The sequence below is a fragment of the Ceratotherium simum genome, chromosome X (genome assembly GCF_057802395.1).
Source record: "Ceratotherium simum simum isolate JZ-2026a chromosome X, ASM5780239v1, whole genome shotgun sequence".
In the NCBI taxonomy this organism is placed as follows: domain Eukaryota; kingdom Metazoa; phylum Chordata; class Mammalia; order Perissodactyla; family Rhinocerotidae; genus Ceratotherium; species Ceratotherium simum.
The window spans coordinates 1,341,038-1,360,216 of record NC_141940.1 but is presented as its reverse complement, the minus strand read 5'-3'; the positions used below and the strand labels follow the sequence as shown (position 1 = coordinate 1,360,216).

At 36.2% G+C, this 19,179-nt stretch overlaps 1 protein-coding gene across 1 annotated transcript; it reads left to right on the top strand.

Moving 5' to 3' along the window:
* The first annotated feature begins 244 nt into the window (after window positions 1–244).
* CLIC2 (CLIC family member 2) lies at window positions 245–18,688 on the top strand. Its single transcript, XM_004443565.3, has 6 exons — window positions 245–301; window positions 7,898–8,007; window positions 8,133–8,258; window positions 16,584–16,690; window positions 17,381–17,562; window positions 18,332–18,688. Exons 1-6 carry the CDS (start codon window positions 245–247, stop codon window positions 18,491–18,493), a joined length of 744 nt encoding a protein of 247 aa, XP_004443622.1. The 3' UTR covers window positions 18,494–18,688.
* The last annotated feature ends 491 nt before the right edge of the window (window positions 18,689–19,179 follow it).

The window sequence follows — 19,179 nt, the reverse complement described above, 5'->3', positions numbered from 1 at the left end:
TAGGTCAAGAGGAAGAAGGAAACTGAATTCAAGAGCTGCTCTCAAGCATCTAGAATTCTCTGTACCTCACCTTTTGAGAAGAGAGACTGGCCCCAGCTCTGCCTCAGTCCACTGCAAGCTGGGCTCTCCTCTTAAAGCACCAACTTTATTTGAGCCTTTGGATAAAACTGAAAGAAAAGAGTCCACGAGTACTGTGGATTGTGCAGGAGGCAGGGGGCTGACAACTGGCAGTATAAACAGAAAGATGGCAGGCCCGATGCCCAGCATTGAAACAGACCCTGAAATTGAGCTTTTCGTGAAGGTAAGTCTTCTAGTTATAATAACAGCATATAGAATGTATTATTTCTTGACACTGGACCTCAGCTTCTTAAAAAATAGTCAACATTTGGGCTAGAGATAGGAAATAATTTTGTAGTTGTATTCCTACTCTGAGTCCTATAAGGATGCCTAGGTGTTTGGTTGCTCTTAGATGACAATAGGAAAACATCTCATCTGAAAAAGGCAAAGAGATATGGTGAAAAGAGCTCTAGACTGGTTGGTAGTCAGAGCAACTAAACTGTATTCTTAGTGGCTTCCTAAGTAACCTTGAACAAATCCTTCCCTCTCTCTGCACCTTTGTTTCTCCATCTATACAATGAAAGAGACTGACAAATGGTCCTTGAGGGCTCTCCAGCTCTCGCAATCTGTGTTTTATGAGGGAGGTTTTGGAAGGCCTGAATGGGGTGAAAAGAGGGCCAAGAATGGCCTGATAGCCCCATTCCCACACATAGCCCAGACAGAGCTTTCTAAAATTCTCCCACAATGGACGAACATCACAGCAGGGGCAGATGGACACTAGGGGAGAAAAAAGCCAGGAGTTTGTGTACCTTTTATACGAGGAGGAGGCATTTTAGAATGCTGCACTTCCTCTTTATGGTCTGCCTTGGGTTGTTTTTTTTTTATATCTTAACTTTTCAGAAAAGCCCTTTGGAAAACCCCTAAGGCAGGAGAAAGGAACATGTGTTTCTAAATTAGCTCATCAAGAAAAATGAATAATTTTGTGTGGGTTATTCCAAGTAGAAATTACATAGTTTTCTAAATCCTTGTTCATACTAATTATTTTTTCTCTATATTTTCATTGACTATTGGAAGTACTCAGGAAGATAATAATAATAATAAAAATATCTTGCTTGAGCCTTTTCTAAACACTTTACATATATTATCTCATTTAATCCTAATAACAATTTAGGAGATAGGTTACTAGTAGTATCAGCAGTAGTAGTGGCAGCAGTACACATCATTGTAATTTTTAGATAAGCAACCGAAGGCAATAAAGTTTAAGTAACTTGCCTCTAAAACTATATAGCCTCTTGACAACTTACAAAGACATAAAATAAGGTATGCTTACCAAATTTTAGGTTAAACATCTGTTAGCTGAAGTAATACTTTTATAATTATTTAAAAATATTTAACTGGTCACATATATACAGCAAGAACATAATCAACCTGCCTTTGCAAAATTATAGGAGAGAGATCCTTGTATGCCTGCATAGCAAAGTAATCCAAATAAGTGTTTGCTGGACTATGGGGCATAAGAGCTACTTCTCCTATCTCTGGATTCTAGAAAAACATGTGACTGCTCAGACGTGATATAAATAAGACTTAATTTCCTAACTGGCCTTTTACATCTACCAATTCTAGACCAGAGATAATGTCTCTTCATAGGGTAACTAAAGTGTTTCATTTGTCTAAACTATTCATTCAATCCAATCAAACTCCTGTAACCAGTTGTTGGCATTGATCTGTGTGTTTATATTCATAGACTTCCCATATTTGGGTGGTAATCTGGACAGGAGAAGTTAGCAAATCAAACATTGGATGAGGAAATGTTTAATTAAATAATAACTTTCAGGTTAAAATAATTAATCATTTATTGAGTACTGCTGTGTGGCAGGCACTGTGTTAAGAGGTTCATTATTAACTCTATTTTATGGATGCAGAAACTAAAGCAAAGAGTAGCTGAGTAACTTTGTCCAAGGTCACATAGCTAGTGAATGGCAGGGTTAGGATTCCAATCCTCTAAAATAGCTATGTCTACTATTATTCAATTGTTTTCAGTTTGGCAAACATTTTAGGAAAATTTTCCAGAATTTCATCGGGTAGAATCCTTTAGATGTAAGCTTATCTAATGACACTGATACAATTTACAGATTTTCTGGAAGAACCTTGAGTATCATCTGGTCCAGGTTTTTGTTTTGCTTTGCTTTAAGACGTGTTCCACAGATCTCTACAAGTTTCATATAAAATACTGGGAGGGGGCATAGGGATTGAGAGAGGTGAAAAATGTTAGAGTAAGTTTAAAAAACACGGCTCTTTACCAATGATACCAATTTATAGATAAGTAGTATCTTTCTAAAGAGTAAATGAGTCTATTTCTCCAGCTACCTCTGGCTGTTGCTTAAAAACCCTACCACAACTTCTTCCCCATACCACTGATAGCATCCCTACAAGAGGTTAAGCACTTTCCCATTACAATTAAGAATTTATATCACAGCACCTATGTGTTCCATGTAGTCAGTGAAAACATTGCCTTTCAGCTCTGAATAATTTGGGCAAGATTTATATCCAGGAACTAAGAACAAAGGATTTTCTAACACACATTTTATTTTCTCTAAATGCAGAGTTTATCTTATTGGTGTGTTGTTCTTTTTTTTTTTTTTTTTTGTGAGGAAGATCAGCCCTGAGCTAACATCCGTGCTAATCCTCCTCTTTTTGCTGAGGAAGACCGGCTCTGAGCTAACATCTATTGCCAATCCTCCTCCTTTTTTTCCCCCAAAGCCCCAGTAGATAGTTGTATGTCATAGTTGCACATCCTGCTAGTTGCTGTATGTGGGATGTGGCCTCAGCATGGCTGGAGAAGCGGTGCATTGGTGCGCGCCCGGGATCTGAACCCAGGCCGCCAGCATCGGAGTGCACGCACTTAACCGCTAAGCCACGGGCCGGCCCTGTTGTTCATTGTTAAATGGAGTTTTTGTGTTCTCTATCAAACGCTCTAAAATTTAGTTTTAGTAGATTTGTACATAACATTATATAATCTAACATTTGGGCCAAAATTCTGAATGTAATATTTTTGTCAAAAACATTTTATCTACATGGGAAAGAAGAAAGAGATGATACTCTTCTCTGAATGTTCAAACCATTTTCAAAGTCTCTTAGAACTATCATAAAGACTGACTAATAAGAAAATCCAACAAAACTATTAGATGGGAAAAAGCAATGTTTAAGATGGTGGGTTCTGGAGTAGACAGCCCTGGATTTGCTATGTGAGAAGAGTATATACATCATCAACGCTTGTCTAGCTGAGTGTTCTTGAGCGAGTCAACTTCTCTGAGCCTCAATTTCCTCATCCGTAAAACAAGAGTAATAACAGAAACTACCTCACAGGATCATCTTCATTGTGAGCATTAAATAAAACAAATACATAAAACACAGTAGCCGTTAACGTAGTAAACACTCAATAAATGTCAGATGTTGTGGTTATTATTATTTTTCATGTTTAGAAACTTAGATCACAAACACAAAGAGAAAAAGTTGTTTTGATGAATGAGCACATCCTGTGTTTTCCAGCTAAAGATACAGTACTTAAGAGGTAGATAATTCATCAATCAGGTTAAAGAATGTACATCCTAAAATTTTATGTGATGGCACTTTAAATCAGCATATTATAAACAGAAAAAAAAACTTCAGTTTTCCTGTAAAACTTTAGTGCATTTCCCCCACACCTCACTGTTTTGCCTTTCCTTTTGCCAAAGGCAACCCGCCCTTCCTGCTGTATCTATTATCAGACTCCATTCTTCTTCCTGCTTGCCACCTCTAATCATGTTTCCACTCACTAACCTCAGTTCTGATTGGATCTTTAGTCTAACTTCTGTTACAAAAGAAATGCAGCTACCAAGGTTGGTTGCCTTTTCCTGTACCTCTTCACTCCCTGACATCACAAAAGATCAACAATAAACATTATTTCTTCTGTCTCATCCACTGCCAGGGAAAAGAAAATTTGCCAAACAAATAGAATTATGCCTAGGGCCTCTGGGACCTTAATATTGCTAGAAATGACAGATCAGAGCAGCTTTAAGATGAACTACCCTCATTTCCTTCTACAGACTGAGGCAAAAGAGGAAAAAAAATTGGGTCCAAGACATGAGAGATGCTGATGGCTTGGACTTGGGTAGCTAGCACCTAACAGTGTCAGACAGATAGTAAGCATCAAATAAACATTAAATGAATGAATGATGTAATAACCATGGCAAATGAGAGAACTGAACTTATTTGGAGATATTTATAGGTAAAACTGACAAGAATTAGTGTTGGAATCAATGTTAGGAATGAAGCAGAAGGATTATTCCCAATTTTCTAGTTTGGGCAACTGAGTGGATGGTGTCTTGTCTGCTCAGGCTGCCATAACAAAATACCACAGACTGGGTAGCTTGAACAGCATTTATCTTCTCACAGTTCTAAAGGCTGTATGTCCTAGATCAAGGTGCTAGCAGGGTCGGTTTCTGGTGAGAACTCTCTTCTTGGTTTATAGATGGCTGCCTTCTCACTGTGTCCTTGCATTGTGGGCATAGAGAGAGGAAGTGAGCTTTCCAGTCTCTTCTTATAAAGGCATTAATCCCATCATGAGGGCCCTATCCTCATGACCTCTTCCATACCTAATTAACTTCCCAAAGTCCTCACCTCCAAATACCATCGCATTGGGGGGGTGGTTAGGGTTTCAATATACCAATTTGAGGGGGAACACAATTCAGTCCATAGCAGAAGGCAGTGCCATTCACAGGATTAGGAACCCTAAAGAAAGAGTAGGTCAATGTGTGGAGTAAAGAAAAAGGAAGGAATTCAGTTTGGGATATACTGAAGATTAAGGTGTCTAAAATCTGGATCTCCCATGAGGACACTACATTAGTTATAGCCCTCTCAAGAAGTGGTTGCCTTTTCTTCCTCACTCCTCTTGCCACTGAGCCTGGAGATGGGGTAGATGTTCTTGAAGTATCCTTGCTCCTCATTCCTGTTTCCAGACCATTCTACCTCCCCCATCCAGAGAAATACCTAGGTTGACTCTCCTAAAATCAGACTAAACCACCCATTAAGCCTCTTTGTTAGAGTAGTCTTCCCAACTCCAGGTCATTCTCCCTTATTTCTTGAGTATTTTAACTCCTGGATCATTGTCACTCTCTGCAACACTATTTCTGTCATAACGTTTGGTGATTTTAATATCTACACAGATGACCCTTACAATACTCTGGCCTCTCAGATCCTTGAGTTCCTCTCCTCCAGTGATCTTGTTCTTCACCATCTTTTAAGCACCTCCTTCCAGGGTCATACCCTTACCTTTGTCATTGCAACGTCTGCAACCCCTGCATAGTATTTATTTGAGGGTTTTTTTTCATAATATTTGTTCTGCTTTTTGAACTTTTGTATTTTAATACACCTTATTAAGGTATAATTTACATAAAATAAGATGCACCTATTTTAAGTGCACAATCCAAAGACTTTTGAAAAATGTATAAACACATGTAACCACCACCCCAATCAAAATATAAAATATTTCCATCACTTTAGAAAATTCCCTTGTGTCTCTTTGCAGTCAATCTTCCCCAGTCTACCCTGCTACTCCCCTGCCAGGCAATCACTGATTTGCTTTCTGTCAAAATACATTGATTTGTATTTTCTAGAATTTTCTATAGATTGAATTATACAGTAGGTACTCTTTTTTGGTCTGGCTTCTTTCACTCACCATAATTATTTTGAGATTTGCCTATATTGTGTGCAACAATAGCTCGTTTCTTTTTATTGCTAAAGTATTCCATTGCATGGATGTACAATGTTTATCCATTCACCCATTGAAGGACATTTGGGTTGTTTCCAGTTTTTGGCTATTGTGAATAAAGTTGCTATAAACATTTGTTTGCAAGTCTTTCTATGGCCATATGCTTTCATTTCTCTTGGGTAAATATCTAGGATTAGAATTGCTGGGCCATATGGTAGGTGCATTTTTAACTTTGACAAACTCTTTAGAAAGCAGTTGTACCATTTTATAATCCCAACAACAGTGTATCAGTTCCAATTGCTCCACATTCCTGCCAATACTTGATATGGTCAGTCTTTTTAATTTCAGCTATTCTAATGTGTGTGTAATGGTATCTCATTGTGGTTTTAACTTACATTTCCCTGTTGACTAATGATGTTGAGCATCTTTTCATGTCCTTAATTACCATCTGTATATCTTTTATGTAGTGTTTAAATCTCTTACCAATTTTTAAGTTGGGAAGTTTGTTACTGAGTTCTAAGAGTTCTTTATTCATATATTTCATATATTTTAGATACAAGACGTTTTTTATTTTCTTGTCAGTTCTTTTGAAAAGCAGAAGATTTTAGCTTTGATGTCGCCCAATTTATTGAATTTTCCTCTTCTCTCCCTCACTCTCTGAATCCCAGCCACACTGACCTTCTTTCAGTTCCTTATGTATGCCATGCTCAAACCTGTTGCAAGGTCTTTGTATATGCTATTCCCTCTGTTTAGAATGCCCTCTTCATGCCCATTCACCTAGTTAACTCTTACTTATCCTTTGAACTCAGTTCAAATGCCTCTTTTTCAGGAAAGGTCTTCCCTGACAAACCCCATATAGATTGCATTTTTCTGTTACACACTCTCATACCACGCATGTCCTTCCTTCAAAGAATTTATCTCGGTTTAAAGCTGAGAGTTAATCTGGGGGACTATTTTTTATTTTAATATGTTTTTCATAGATATAATGTCTGGTCTATGTTAAATACATGATTATTTGCTCAGTAAATATTTATTGGGAGAGTGGATGAATGAGTGAAGAATAGAGGGTCCACAGGTAAACTCAAGTATATATAAAACTTCAAAGCAGAAAAGTGCTGTTTTTCATCAGTAGGAGAAAGATGGATTTTTAAATGAATGGTTTTAAGACAACTATTAACTATTTGTAAAAAAAAAAAAAAAAGAAAGAAAGAAAGAAAGAAAGAAAAATACTAAAGCTGGAGTCCCAATACACTTCTTATGCCAAAATAAATTCTAAACAGATGAAACAAATGCAAAAATGAAACCATAAAGTTACTAGAAGAAAACAGAAGAGAACATCTTTATAGCAAAACAAAATAAGAAAGTAATTTTTTTATAATCTTGGTGTATATAATGGCTGTGTAAGCAGATCAGAAAAACCAGACTGCACAGAAGAAAAGAATGTGATAGATTTTATGTAAAATTTGTCTTACTTAAGACATGTTTTTCTGTAATGTGTATTAAAAAGAGTTAATATCTTTAGTAAACAAGTAATTTTTCCAAATCAATAAGGAAAAAGTCGTCACCTTAATTGAAAAATGTAAAATTGTCATGAACAAACAGTTCACAAAATAAGGAAATCAAATGGCCAATGAACATATGGAAAATATCTTTCAGAAAGGAAACTTGGCAGGATCTATCAAAATAGAAAATACACATACTCTCTTTACTCAGCACTCATTTTAAGAAGTAACTCTAAAGAGGATAATCTCAGAAGTGGAACAAGTTTTATGCCCAGAAATATTTGTTGCTGAAGTACTTAGAGTAGCAAAAATTTTGGAATATCTGAAATGTCCATTAATAGGAAATGTATATGTTATATAAATTCTGGTAATATATAAAATTTATTATTAGTAGTAGTACTCATCACACTTGTAATTTTGCAAACAATGAGATTATTTGATTCATTATCTCTCTCTATCCACAGATGGTAGAATCCATGGGATTAAGGACGTCTAACTTTGTCTCTAGCAACTAGCTCTTTTCCCAGTAGGCACTCAATACATACTTGTTGAGCAAATGAATGAAAGAGGTCTTTCTTCATCTTAATAGGCTGGAAGTGATGGGGAGAGTATTGGAAACTGTCCCTTTTGCCAACGCCTTTTTATGATCCTCTGGCTTAAAGGAGTTAAATTCAATGTGACTACTGTTGACATGACCAGGTAAGAGAAAGCATGACATGTTTCATTCTGGGGATTGAAATTGGTAGACACTAATACAATGTTGGTGTTTGTATAATGTGTACTTTATCTAGAGGCCTAACTCTGCTTATTTTCAATAATCATAGAAAGCCCGAAGAGCTGAAGGACTTAGCTCCAGGTATCAATCCTCCCTTCCTGGTGTATAACAAGGAGTTGAAAACAGACTTCATTAAAATTGAGGAGTTTCTAGAGCAGACACTGGCTCCTCCAAGGTACAGCATTTAACAGGATATTATTGTTCTTGAGATAATCTATTTTATTGGGCTATTTATTGCAGATTGACAATTCTTCTAAACATCTATTTTTCAATGTTAGACCTCTCTTTTGCTATCTTTCTAGAAAAGTTTGAAAAGATCCTTCTTGATCACTTCATATATTATTAGAAAACTTTGCTACAGAATTATTTATTTAATATATGTAAAACTATTAAAACTTTATGAGCTGTAGGTAGAATATTAGGGAAGGGAAAAGGATAGACTTGTAAACCTGGGAAACGCAGGTAAATTTGAGCCACATTTAATTTCAGTCACATTATCTGATCCATAATGAAGTTTGGGGGCATTTATACTGATAGAAATCAGACATTTTATTGTAGAGCCCTCAGAAGGTCTTCAATTTTGAAATAGCCTTTAATTCAGTCTGATTGCTTAGCTTTGCAGGTTGGGAAATATTACATCTACTATGCATAAACTTCCCCCTTAAACTTCAAATACACAAAGACAATAGATAGGACATTTCAAATTATTTTTTTAAATATATACCATAGTTGAAATAAGAAAGTAAGTTCTCTGTGGTCTAGAAATAGAGAAAGAACCTACAGTGGGGTAGGAGTGAGGGTGCAGGGTAATAACACTGTATAGCCCATGAGGACTGGTCAGGACTAGGCCTTCACATCACTGATGGCATGAGGGAAGAACATACCCAACACAAGAGCTAGAGGCCAGGAAACGTGTCTCACACAGTTAGCCAGAGCCCAGAACTGCGCTGTCTACACTTGAATGACAGCTGTATATCTCTGCCCACCCAGGATAGTATCTGGAAACAAGAAGCCTGCTGTACTCATTTTTTTTTTTTATTGCCGTGCAACAAATTACCACAAACTCAGTGTCTTAAAATGACATTCATTTATTATCTCACAGTGATCATCGGTCAGGAGTTTGGCTGTGAACTTAAAACTGCTCTAAAAAATAAAGTCTTGAGCCAGCCCTGATGGCCTAGTGGTTAAAGTTTGGTGGTCTCACTACCTCAGCAGCCCGGGTTTGTTTCCCGGTTGCGGAACCACACCACTCATGTGTCAGTTGCCATGCTGTGGTGGCAGCTCACATAGAAGAACTAGAAGGACTTACAACTAGGATATACAACCATGCCCTGGGGCAAGTCTTAATCATAAAATATGTATATAAAGGATAAATGACCATTTCTATCAGTCCATAGTTCTTCCTCCATAAGAAACTAGGGATACTATTCTAGATTCTCTTCTGTGTGCCATACTAGGTTTCTTTCATCCATTATTGATGACTTCTTAGATTTTAAGCACCTGCTCCAAGTTTGTCCTATAAGTATTGAGTCTTATTTTGTTCTTTTCTTATCCTCCTCTACTACTTCCTCCCCTTACACCATCTGCTCCCCAACCTTTTCTTGCTCCCCAAAAAAATCTATTGTGAAAAAATCTATTGTGTATCTTTCCATTCCTTTTTCTATGTTCATATAAGCATAACAACAGGAAGCATAATTTATAAATATTGCATCTTGCTTACCTCACTTCAAACAACATTGTTAAAATCCTTAAACTCTTCTAGGGTAGATTTAACTCATTATTTTAATGGCTGCATAATAATCCATGTCACAGATGTGCTACAAGTTGCTAAACTATTCCTCTACTGATGTACATTCCCTTTCCTTCCAGTTTTTTACCACTACAAACAGTGCTATAAATAACATCCTTGCTCGTGTGTCCTTATATACTGGTGTTTTTATTCCTATGGAATAGATTCCCTGGAGTAAAATTCAAATGGTATATATCTTTTAAAATTTTTACTGCCTTACCCATCAATGTATGAGAGTACACTTTTCCCACATATCTGTCATACTATGTGTTACCACTCTTTTTAAATTTGTGCCGATCTAATGGGAGTAGTGATATCTCATTGATCCTTTAATTTGCATTTCCCTGAATAATAGGTGAATTTGAGCACCTTTACATGTGTTGGTTGATCATTTGGTTTTGTTCTGTGAATCATTTTGTCAAATCCTACTGATTTTCTATTAGCTTATGTATCGGTTAAGGTTGCATTCAACTCTGGTAACTAGAGATCCAAAAAGTAGTGACTTAAGTAAATATAGGTTTTATTTTTCTCATATAATAAGAATCCAAGAATGAGGCATTGTAGGGCTGGAATGACAGCGCCATAATTTCACTGGGGATGCAGGTTCTTTCTAATCTTTCTTCTTTGCCATCCTTCAGGCGAAGCTTCCAGTCTCAAAGTTAACTCATGGTGACAATATTTCTGCTAGAATTCCAGGCAACAGATCTAACTCCCACATAAGAAGAAGAAGGGCAAAGGACAAAAGATGCAAGCCAGCTTTAATGAACTTTCACAGAAGCCACATTTAACAATTTCCATTTATAACTCATTATCCAGAAGTAATTCACAAGGTCATATCTAAGTACAAAGCGTAGCTAGGTAATGTAGTTTTTATCCAGTAAATATCTATATGTATATTACCACCTCTAACAAAATAAGGCTCAGTTAATAGAAAGAAAGAAACAGAAAAAGAAAATGGTACATAACTGTGTTATCTGCCATAGTCTGCCCTTCTAATCATCCAAGTAAATGTGTGCATCCTTCTTCCCATACATGGAACACACTTACTCCCAAGAGAGATAACTTCCAAGTCTCATACAGTTACTGCATCCAGCTCAAAGTCCAGGATTTTTGGATGATGTGCAACATCTCAATTAGATACTAATGGTCAAGCAATCAAACAAAATAAAAGACAAGTTCTCTCCACGCACTCCTTGACACATCCAGTATTCAATGGTGGAGCAGAAATTGGATAATTGGAATAAAAACTTCCATTTTAAAAAGGGAATATAGGGTAACACACACCAATCATTCATTCATAACAGTTACCATTGTTGGAGAAACAGCTGAAAGATTGTTTTTAAGTTTTGGTGTTACAAACAAAGCTAAAATCAACTTTCTTTTTACAAGGCTCTCCAGAGAAGTTATTTAGTCTGCCATATTGTTAGATGTGGGATCCCTTCCATATAAATGTGGTTTTATCTAAATTTTTAAAACCTGTTAGATACTCCATCAATGAAAATGGTGGAATAGAGAACTCCAAACTCCATCCCTCCATAAAAGCAATGAATATCCTGGTAAAAACTGTAAGAATCAACTTTTCCATAACTCTGGTGGACTTCTGAAGGATTGACTGAAGGGTCTGCCTTTTTTTCACCTACTTTGGAGCTTCCCCAGGCATTTGTGAGGCAGCTTCCCTAGTGGCATTCATGGAAGTTATTTAAAGGCAAATGTATTAGCCACTTCCACATGGGGCAATAACACTTGGGGAAAGCAATAGACAAACTTAAAATCTTGGGAAGTAAGAGGCTGGGATACTTGGGGGATACTTAGAGGAATAAGGGCTTTAAAAAGCATTCATGTATTCTAGGAAATCTAGAAGTCCACGCACATGTGCACATTGACTTATGCTCAGAAAAAGACTTGAGAAGACCCTAAGCTCTCACTTCTGGTTGAGCTTCAGGCACCATGCAAGCAGAAAGGGAAGGCTAAGGCAGAACTGCAAACTGCCTACCTAAGCATTGAAGGAGTGCCCCAACACAGAGCCAGCCTGCAAAGACTGGGAGAGCTTTTTTTTTCCTGGTTTCTTTGTTTTGGTTCTAAGAGTTTAAGGAAATCTCTGTCAAATCAATAACTGACTGAAGATAATGGGACAAAGATTTTAGTAGCTGTACACAACAAGGAACACAGACTACAAAATTACTTCAGAAAATTCACTAAACAAATAAACAACACCTCCCACAATGAGCAGCAACAACAAACTCTGGGGAAGGGAAGAATCTGATTTCCAGACTTTCCACATTAAAATATTCAAGTGTCCAGTTTTCAAGAAAAAAATATGAGGCATGTCAAGAAACAAGAAAGTATGGCCCATTCATGAGAAAAAAAGAAATTAATAGAAACTGTCCCTGAGAAAATCCAGATACTTGATTTAATAGACAAAGACCTTAAATCAACTGTCTTTTAAATATGTTTAGAAAGCTAAATAAAACCATGGACAAAGAACTAAAGGAAACCAAGAAAACGGTGTCTCAACAAGGAGAGAATATCAATAAAAAGATAGAAATTCTGGAATTGAAAAGTGCAATAACTAAAATGAACAATTCACTAAAGGGTTTCAACAGCAGATTTGAACAGATAGAAGAAAGAATCAGCAAAACTGAGCATAAGTCAATTGAGATCATCCAGTCTGAGGAAAAGGAAGAAAATGAACAGAACCTAACAGATCTGTGGAATACCATCAAATGTACCAATATACATATAATGGAAGTCCAAAAAAGACAGGACAGAGAGAAAGAAGCAGAAAGAATATTTGAAGAAATAATGGCTGAAAACTTCCCAAATTTAATGAAAAACATAAATCTACACATCCAAGAAAGTTAATGAACTCCAAGTGGAATAAATTCAAAGAGATTAACACCAAGGTACATTACAATCAAATTATCTAAAGCCAAAGCCAAAGATGATAGAATCTTGAAAGTAGCAAGAAAGAAATGATTCATCAGATAGAAGGGATCCTCAATAAGACTAACAGATGATTTTTCATCAGAAATCATGGAGGCCAGAAGGCAGAGAGATGACATATTTAAAGTTCTGAAACAAAAAAAGTAATCTAGGCAGAAATAGAAGTACAATGATGTACACCAGAAATTTTTACAATGTTATAAACCAATAAAAAAAAAAAAAACAAACAACAACAAAAAAGTCAACGAATTCCACATCTGGAAAACTATCCTCCAAAAATGAAGGAGAGGTTAAGATATTCCACATGAACAAAACCAAGGGATTTTGTTGCTAGTAGACCTGCTCTACAAAACATGCTATAGGGAGTCCTTCAGGCAGAAATGAGAGGTGACTAGACAGTAACTTGAAGTCATATGAAGAAATAAGGAGCACCAGTAAAGGGAAAAAAAGCACATGATCATCTCAATTGATGCAGAAAAAGCATTTGACAAAAATCCAACACTATTTCATGATAATATTCAACAAACTAGGAATAAAAGGGAGCTTCCTCAACCTGATAAAGAACATCAATGAAAAACTCAGATAACATAACTCAATGGTGAAGGGTTGAAAACTTAAACCCTAAGATCAGCAACAAGACAAGTAGGCCATTTTTGCCACTTCTATTCCACATTGCACTGGAAGTTCTAGCAGAGCAATCATGCAATAAAAAAAACATGAAAGTCATCCAAATTGAAATGGAAGAAGTAAAACTATCTCTATTTTTCAGATGGCATGATCTTTTACGAGAAAATCCTTAAAAATCCGCTAAAATTCTATAAGAACTAATAAATGAATTCAGCACAGTTGCAGATACAAATCAACATACAAAAGCAAATTGTATGTCTATACACTATCAATGAATAATCCAAAAAGTAAATTAAGAAAGCAATTCCATTTTCAATAGTATCAAAAATAATAAAATACTTAGGAATAAATTTAACCAAGGAGGAGAAAGACTTGTACACTGAAAACTACAAACCATTGCTGAAATAATTTAAAGAAGACCTAAATAAATGGGAAGACATCTATATTAGTTTCTTAGGGATGCCATAACAAAGCGCCACAAACTGAGTCGCTTAGCCCAGAAATAAACCCACACATATATGGACATCTAATTTTCAACAAAGGAGCCAAGAACATACAATGGAGAAAGGAAAGTCTCTTCAACGAATGGTGTTGGGAAAACTGGACAGCCACATGCAAAAAAATGAAAGCAGACCATCATCTTATACCATAGACCAAAATGAACTCAAAATGGATTAAAGACTTGAATGTAAGACCTGAAACCATAAAACACCTAGAAGAGAACATAGGCAGTAAACTCTTTGACATCGGTCTTAGCAGTAACTTTTTCAATAGCATGTCTCCTCAGGCAAGGAAAACAAAAGAGAAAATAAACAAATGGGACTACATCAAAGTAAAAAGCTTCTGCACAGCAAAGGAAACCAGCAACAAAACAAGAAGACAACCTACCAATCAAGAGAAGATATTTGCAAATCATATATCCAATAAGGGGTTAATATCCAAAATATATAAAGAACTCATACAACTCAACAACAAAAAACAAGCAACTCCATCAAAAAATGGGCAGAGGATATGAACAGAGATTTTTCCAAAGAAGATATACAGATGGCCAACAGGCACATAAAATGATGTTCAACATCACTAATTATTAGGGAAATGCAAATCAAAACTACAATAAGATATCACCTCACACCGTCAGAATGGCAATAATTAAAAGGACAAGACAAGAAATAAGTGTTGGAGAGAATGTGCAGAAAAGGGAACTCTCATACACTGCTGGTGGGAGTGCAAACTAGTGCAGCCACTATGGAAGACAGTATGGAGAGTCTTCAAAAAGTTAATAATAGAACTACCATACGATCCAGCTATTCCACTTCTGAGTATTTATCCAAAGAACAAAACACGCATGCATAAAGACATATGCACCCCTATGTTCATTGCAGCATTATTCTCTTAATAATACTACATTGTGTGTATATATATATATATATATACACACACACACACCACATCTAAGTGTTTTGTTTTCATTTTTTCATATTGGTTCTATACCTTTTGTATCAAATTGTTTCTAAATATTTTATACTTTTGTCACTATTATAAATGGATTATGCTGTAATATCCATTTCTATCTGGTTATTGCTAGCATAGAAAAGTTATTTTTTTTAATGTTTGACTTGTATTTAGTCACCTTGCCAAAATAGCTCATTAATTCTAGTAATTTTTTCCTATACTTTCTTGGGTTTTCTAAGTATACAATTATATTGTTGCTTCTCTTCCAATAATTATACTGATTGCTTTATGTTATTGCCTTCCTCCAATTGCTAGAACCTCAAAAACAGTGAATAAAATGGGCAAAAACTCTCTGCCCTAGTAGAATTTACATTCTAGCTGTGGAAGACAGTAAATAAGCAAGATAAAAAGAAAAACACAAACTATTTTAGATAATGATAAAAACCAAGAAAAAATAAAGCAAGGGAGGGATAACCCCTAACATAGTGGGTGTTAGGGACAGGGGAGAGTTTGCAATGTTAGATAGGGTGGCCAGAGAAAGGCCTCACTTGGAGGAGATATCAGAAAAAAGATCTGAAAGAAGAGGGGGAGCAGGCCACATGCATATATGAGGGAAAGCACTCCATTTAAGGGCAGACCAACTGAAACAGCCCTGGGGCGAGAGCTTGGCTGGCCTATTTGAACAAAAACAAGGTCAGTATTGAGTGAAATGAGTGAGGAAGAGAGTAGGAGGAGATGAGAGTGAGGAGGTAAGGTGGAGTCGGATCACATTGGGCTCTGAGTATGAATGAGATGGCCACAGTGCAGGGTAATGAGTAGGGAGAGACATAATATGACTTATATTTTAACACTATTGCTCTGGCAGCAAGTGGAGAATAGTCGGGGAGTGTGGGGGACAAGCATGGAAGTGGAGAGAATAGTCAAGAAGCCGTTGCAGTAATATAGGGCTTTGGACCACACAGTGGGCAGTGGAGGTGGTGAGAAGTGGACAGATTCTGGGTACATTTTGAAAAGTAAGCTGGCTGGAGTTGCCAATAGATCAAATGAGAGGATGGAGAGAAAGAAGGGAATCAAGGAAGATGACTGTTTGGTCTGACCATTTCTAGTTGCTGGTGGTGTTTTTTATGAATAGGAATTGATTTCCACTGAATACTTTTCCTGCATCTACTCATTATCATATGGTTTTCCTTTTTAATTTGCTAGTGTGATGAATTAAATTATTACATTATTTTATTTTATTATACTAAATGAACTTTGTATTACTAAGAGGAGGACATCTTGGCTACTTTTATTCATCCTCTCCATACTCTTTATTCCTTCATTTGTTTTATGAGTTACAATATTTAAAGTCATATTTTTTCCTACTACTTATCTTTGAAAATGTATTACCACCATATGTTCTGCCAAATAGGCTTTTAGGAGCAACTATGGGGACCTAACTACCATTTGAAACATTGTTTCTACAGGTAAATGAGCTCTAAACTCCAGACAGCTGATTTCCCAGTGAACTTTAGAAACTAAAGTATTCTGAGATTGGGGAAAATACATATTTCCAATGAGAGATTTCTCAGGACCTTCAGTTTCCAGCACAATTTTCCAAAACTTCCATTCTCAGTAGAGTGCAAGCTGGGACACCTTGTCTCTGTCTTGTTATGTGTGAATGATAGTGCAGTGATGTTTCTTTTCAAGGTATCCTCACCTGAGTCCCAAGAACAAGGAGTCCTTTGATGTGGGCTGTAACCTCTTTGCCAAGTTTTCTGCATACATTAAGAATACACAAAAGGAGGCAAATAAGAGTAAGATATCTTTTTTTAAATCTCTGTTTTTCTCACTCGCTCACTCTCACATTCTCAACCCAGATAAAATAGGATTTTCCTGAATATATAGTGTATGTTGGGGAATACCCTTCCTCTCATTCTCTGCTCTCTCCTCTGAAATTCCCTTGCATGAAGTTTTATTAGATTTAGAACCCAAGATTCAATTTAGCAATTACCAATTTAGCTCAATTAGAGCATTGACTTTCCAGGTGTGAACTAACTGCAGGACTGTATTTCTTAGCCCCTCAACTTTCCCAGTCCTGTGTACCTTTAAGATTTCTTAAATCATAGTACTACCATCTCCCACAAACATTCTTGAATAGGTTTAATATCCTCTGAATCATGAGAGCTATTAGTCTCTGATTCTACTTTCTGACTCTTCTGTGTTGAATGATAACATGCATCACTTTTCTTTCTTTCTTTGACTCTCCTCCCAACGCACCTCCTCAAGAAAAGTCCAAAAATATTTCCACTCACCATTTGATTAACATCTGACTCTGTCTTATCAGTGGGTAGCTGAGCGTTCTAGTTAACTATTTAGATTTTGAAGAGCCAGTGTAAGCAATGTGTATAGATAAAGATGTCCAAATGTGTGAAAAGCATATTGAGAATGTATTTAGTCATGAAGACAATACATTTATAAGTAACCCTATGACTTCATTGCCTCAGATTTTGAAAAATCTATGCTCAGAGAATTCAAGCGTCTGGATGACTACTTAAACACCCCACTTCTGGATGAAATTGATCCAGACACTGCTGAGGAACTCACAGTTTCCAGAAGATTGTTCTTGGATGGAGATCAGCTGACACTGGCTGACTGCAGCTTATTACCCAAACTGAACATTATTAAAGTAAGTCTTTATAGGGTAGGCTGAATGGTTTGTGAGGGGTTTTGGAGTTGTTAGCACAAAGCACAGTGACCATCCAGTACGAGGTTGTTATATGATGGCTTTTGTCATCATCATCATGCACAGTGTATGTCTCCTTTTTCTCCTCAGAGGAAAAATCCATAATCATCTCCTCTGGGAAGCATAAAAACTTCTTGTTTCCTTCTTCCTAAATCAGAAGGTATTTTCTACTGTCTTGTCTATAAAACAAGGGTAATATTACCTATTTCACAGAGTGGTTTAGAAAATTAAATAAATTAAGGCATTATAAGTGATCGTGTGGGCTATTAATATTATTGTGATAATTTAATCATTAATTTAACAAATTCTTATTGAACAGAACTTATTCTTTCTCAGGTCCTATGTGTCTACATGTCTATGCCAGACACAGAGATTACATAAAGAAATAAGACATAGTCAGGACCCTAAACAAATTCTTAGTCTAGTGGGGAGATATGTGCTCTTTTTCTGTGCTTCCTTCTTCTAAACATATTCATAATTAAATACAGCATAAATGTAAATATGATTACAAGCATATAGCTTTGTTTACATTTGTAGGCAAAATATTAAAGTAATAAATCCTAAATTCTTTAAGTTTATTTTGTAGTACTTTTTGTGTAGATAACATGTCCTCAATGATCTTGACGTTTGAGATATGTTTCTACACACTAGGCATGTTAATGTTGCCTCTTAATACCAACTACGTTTTTCTCTTTTTTTCCCTAAAACTTAGGTTGCTGCCAAGAAATACCGTGACTTTGACATTCCAGCAGAATTCTCAGGCGTCTGGCGCTATCTACACAATGCCTATGCCCGTGAAGAATTTACCCACACATGTCCTGAAGACAAAGAAATTGAAAATACCTATGCAAATGTGGCTAAACAGAAGAGTTAGGACAGCTCTTTCGGTAGAAAAAGCTCTCTTTTCACTTGTTATCATATTAGAAAGGTTTTTGGAAATAAGAATATGGGAAACATTGTTTCCTCTATCCAACTCTATTACGAAAGAGAGCACTATATTATCTGTATCTAGTTAGTCAAAACTATCTGCCCACTGTGTATTTTAAAAGTCTTAATATTGTCACTTCATTTTCTTTATTCCCATGGCATAACCACCACAATCTTAAAGACATGGAAAGCATCAAGATCTTTTGCTATATGATTGAGTTCCTAGACTGCATCATGTGTAAGCTCAACAGATGGCTGAAGTTACAAATGACATAAGTAGAGCCACAATCTCAAACTGTTCCTTAGAAACATTTCCATCTAAATCATTAAAACAATTTTACATTTTTCTTAGTTTAATACATACATGAATTTATTTCTGATGTGAATAATGAAATCAGAGAGTGAGCATATCAGAGAGGCAAATCCTTAAAAAATGATTTAAAAAGATCAGCTCTAGGAAGAGATCAAGACCAACTGGTTTTAGCATGGCAATCAAGACCTAGAAATATGACTGCCTCATAGTCAGAGATGCGAATATGATGTTTATGAGCAGATTATATTGTCAAATGAGCAAGCATTCATTGGATAACACATAATAATATATTTTTTAAAAAATCAGAAGCAAATACATGG